Source organism: Rhea americana, unplaced genomic scaffold (genome assembly GCF_003343005.1).
Source record: "Rhea americana isolate MKP2758 unplaced genomic scaffold, rheAme1 scaffold_124, whole genome shotgun sequence".
Lineage (NCBI taxonomy): Eukaryota > Metazoa > Chordata > Aves > Rheiformes > Rheidae > Rhea > Rhea americana.
In genome coordinates, this window is record NW_028185306.1 from 2,776,835 (window position 1) to 2,780,520 (window position 3,686).

The following is a 3,686-nucleotide window of genomic DNA, read 5'->3' on the forward strand; positions in this document are numbered from 1 at the left end:
GGGCAGGCAGGGGGCAGTGGGGCGGGTTCCTGGAAAGGCAGAGGCTGGGAGTCAAGAGCTGGGGAGCTAGGGGCTCTGGTAGGGCAGGCCAGGGTTGGTGGCGCTGGGGGCCTCAGGCAGGCTGGGCTGGGGGCATCTGGGGCCGGGGGGGCTGGGGATGTAGGTGCTGGGCCCGGTCGAGGCATGTGGTGCTGGTCCTGACTCAGTGTGGCCGGGAGCCAGTGGGTGACTCAGCCCCATCGGCCGAGGGCTGGACCCCTGTTAGCTGATCCCRGCAGGGGGCCTGCCCCGGGCAGGGGGGAAGGGGACTGTGCCCGCACTGGGGTGGACCACGGTGCTCCTGACCTGCACCTGGCCACGTGCCCCTGGCTGATGGGCCAGGGCCTGTCTGTGTGTGCTTGCCAGCTCCAGGGGCTGCCTGGCCCCCTGGTCCCTTGTCTCCCTGGTCTCGTCTGCTGCTCCAGCCTTGTACCCTGGGACCAGGGCGTTGTGCTGCTGCCAGGCAAGGACTGGCACAAAGCACCCTGGGTTTAGTGGAGGCCTGGGAGGGAGCGCCTGGCACCAAGGACTGGGCAGAGCCTGCCCCAGGGCTGAGGCAGCCATGTGTTAAAAGGAGCTTGACAACAAAGAGGCTGGTGGCCCTGGGGGCTGGGTTTGGTGCCCTGGTGCTCAGGGCTGGTGGCAGAACCTTGGTGCCAGGCACAGCGTTCCCCCCCCCCGCCCCCAGCCACCTCCTGCTGCTTGGCAGGCTCTGGACTGAGCACCAGGTCCTCAGTGGAAGCTGAGACCCATGTGGATGCTTGTGCTAGGAGGAGCTTTTCTGTTTAGGTGAGGTTTGCTGGGGGAGGCAGCTTGAGCTAAGTCAGAAAGATCCTCTTACTCTGGAACGAGGCTCCGGCAGAGGAGCTGGAGCAGAACAATAGCGGCATAAGTGCAGTGGGAGAAATCACCCGCAGAGACCTGCCCTGGCTGGAGGTGCGGGGACGGGGCTGGCCCGAGGACAGGCGAGGCCGGGAGGAGGCCCGGGGCTCCGCGGTGGTACGTGGCACATCCTCTCTGCCGCTCCCCGTGCCCGACTCTGCCCTCTCCCTCTGGGCAGCCCTGCCACCTGCTCCCCTTGCATCAGCTCACACGTAAGCTGCTGAAACCGGGGGTGGCGATGGGGTGTCTCCTCTTGCGTCTTCTCCTCTATTTAGCCAGAAGCTGCAGTGCTTTGCTTGTAATTTCCTCCCTGACCTCTGGCGTCAGCTGCTTCTCTTGTACTTTGTGCAATTCCTCCGCTGCCTCGTGTTGCCCCTTGCCATTGGTCTCTGTTCCTCACGCTGTGCTTCCTCTGTAAGTTTGGATGGTGCCGAATGTGGGTTTGTCATAGGATTGTGGTGTGATCTGAGCCTGGGAGCCTCTCTGAGACTGGCCTCCCAAAGGGCTACCTGRTTGGAGCCAGGCTGAGGCTTGGAGGCAGGAGGTGCAAGGAGGAGGTGCAGCTAGCATCCGCTGTAGCAGCGGGGCATATGAGGAGTGGACTCGGGGGGGCTTATATTGATTTTGAGGGATGGAGGTCAGCTGGAGGCTCTAGGGGTGGGGGGGCACAGCACTGAGGTTTGGTTCGTCTGGGCTCAGGGGACAGCAGGCTCAAGGGAGCAGAGGGGCTGAGTGTGGTGCTGGGCGAGAGGGGCGGTAGGTGCCGCAAGGCACTGGCCGTGTCCACCCTGGGTTGCCCAGCTCGAGGGACCTGTGCTCCCCTGGAGGAGCAGAAACCACCCCCCATGRCAGGACACAGGTCCTGGCCCAGAGCATGGTGCTGGTCGGGGACCTTCCCAGGACCAGGTGGCAGATGGTTGCTGCGGCACGCTGGCTCCAGTGGGAAGGAAGAGGAAGAGGAGGCTGTCCCCTCGCCCTCCCTGGCTGGCTCCACCGGAGGCTGGAGAGCTCCCTTGTTTACCCGGGCTGCAGCTGACTCTTCCCCTAGATTTGTCCCGCATGGGATGGGACCGGAGGTGACCAGCTCAGCCTTTCCCCTGCTGATGGGTCCCTGCTGCCTCGGCCCCTCTGCCTACCTGGCTGACAGGGATGGAACAGGGCGTGAAACACAAGYGTGTGGAGGAGGTGCTTGGCAAGGGGCAGCCAGCGAGCCAGATCTTATGGGGAGCAGGGAGAGGGACTGACTTGGGCCCCCGGCCTCTAGGCTCTTTGTTTCTGCCTGGAGCTGAGATGCCTCTGGAGCTGCTATGGTTTTAGGAGAGGAATCCTAACTCGGGAATGTGTCTGTGGGTCTGGTGGGTAAGGGCAGGGATGCTGCTGCTGGGAGAAGGAGAGATGGAGGTGCGGGTCTGAGGTGGAGGCTTGTGGTTTTGGGGGCCAGGCACAGCGTATTTGGATTTTCTCCGTGGCTTATTGCCTGCCCTTCCCCACAGGGTTTGAGCCAACTGCTTGGCCAGGATGAGCTGGAGTTTCCTGACACGGCTCCTGGAGGAGATCAACAACCACTCAACCTTTGTGGGCAAGATCTGGCTCACTGTCCTCATTGTCTTCCGGATCGTGCTGACGGCTGTTGGGGGGGAGTCCATCTACTACGACGAGCAGAGCAAGTTCGTGTGCAACACGCAGCAGCCTGGCTGCGAGAACGTGTGCTACGACGCCTTTGCCCCACTCTCCCACGTCCGCTTCTGGATCTTTCAGATCATCATGGTGGCCACGCCGTCAGTGCTGTACCTGGGCTTTGCCATGCACCGCATTGCCCGGATGCCGGAGAACACGCGGCGCCGGGCTCCGGTGGGCCGTCGGGCACGCATGCCAGTCGTGCGCCGGGGAGCCGGGCGGGACTATGAAGAGGCAGAGGATGATAATGAAGAAGACCCCATGATTTTTGAGGAGATCGAGGTGGAGAAGGAGAAAAGCACAGAGGGTGGGGAAAAACACGATGGCCGGCGCCGCATCAAGCAGGACGGGCTGATGCGTGCCTACGTGCTGCACTTGCTGTGCCGCTCGCTGCTGGAGATGGCCTTCCTCTTCGGGCAGTATATGCTGTACCACTTCGAGGTGAGCCCGTCCTACGTGTGCAGCCGCAGCCCCTGCCCTCACACTGTCGACTGCTTTGTCTCCCGCCCCACCGAGAAGACGATTTTCCTGCTCATCATGTACGCGGTCAGCGGGCTCTGCCTATTTCTCAACCTCTGCGAGCTCGTGCACCTCGGCGTGGGCCGCATCCGGGATGCGCTGAGCCAGCCGGACGATCCCATGCACCTTGACGACACCAGGCCCGGGCTGCAGTATGCCAAGAAAGCTCCCAGTGCGCCCCCCACCTACCACTCGCTGAAGAAGGAGCCCCTGAAAGCCTCGCTGCCCAACGGCAAGCTGGACTACGGGGAGACCTTGGCCACCTCGGCGACGGAGCGCTTCGCCCTGGCTGRCGCTCCCCCGGAGCACGAGCTGGACAGGCTGCGCAAGCACCTCCGCCTGGCCCAGGAGCACCTGGAGATGGCCTTCCACCTCAACCCGCCGCTGGAGACTGCCAGCCCGTCCCGCAGCAGCAGCCCGGAGGCCAACGGCATCGCTGCTGAGCAGAACCGCCTCAACTTCGCCCACGAGAAGGAGGGAGCCGTCTGCGAGAAAGCCACGGGTGAGCTGGGGAGCGGGCGCTGGCCGGGCGGGTCCCGAGTCGCCCCGAGGAGCTGGGCTGCGCCTCG

At 63.8% G+C, this 3,686-nt stretch overlaps 1 protein-coding gene across 1 annotated transcript in view; it reads left to right on the forward strand.

The window, feature by feature from the left end:
• The first annotated feature begins 1,144 nt into the window (after positions 1-1,144).
• LOC146600284 (gap junction gamma-1 protein-like) overlaps positions 1,145-3,686 on the forward strand; it is a 6,419-nt gene continuing 3,877 nt past the window's right edge. The window contains exons 1-2 of the mRNA XM_085325907.1: positions 1,145-1,335; positions 2,415-3,619. Coding sequence (XP_085182033.1) covers positions 2,440-3,619 — 1,180 coding nt within the window. The 5' untranslated portion in view covers positions 1,145-1,335; positions 2,415-2,439. The remainder of the gene's footprint in view (positions 1,336-2,414; positions 3,620-3,686) is intronic.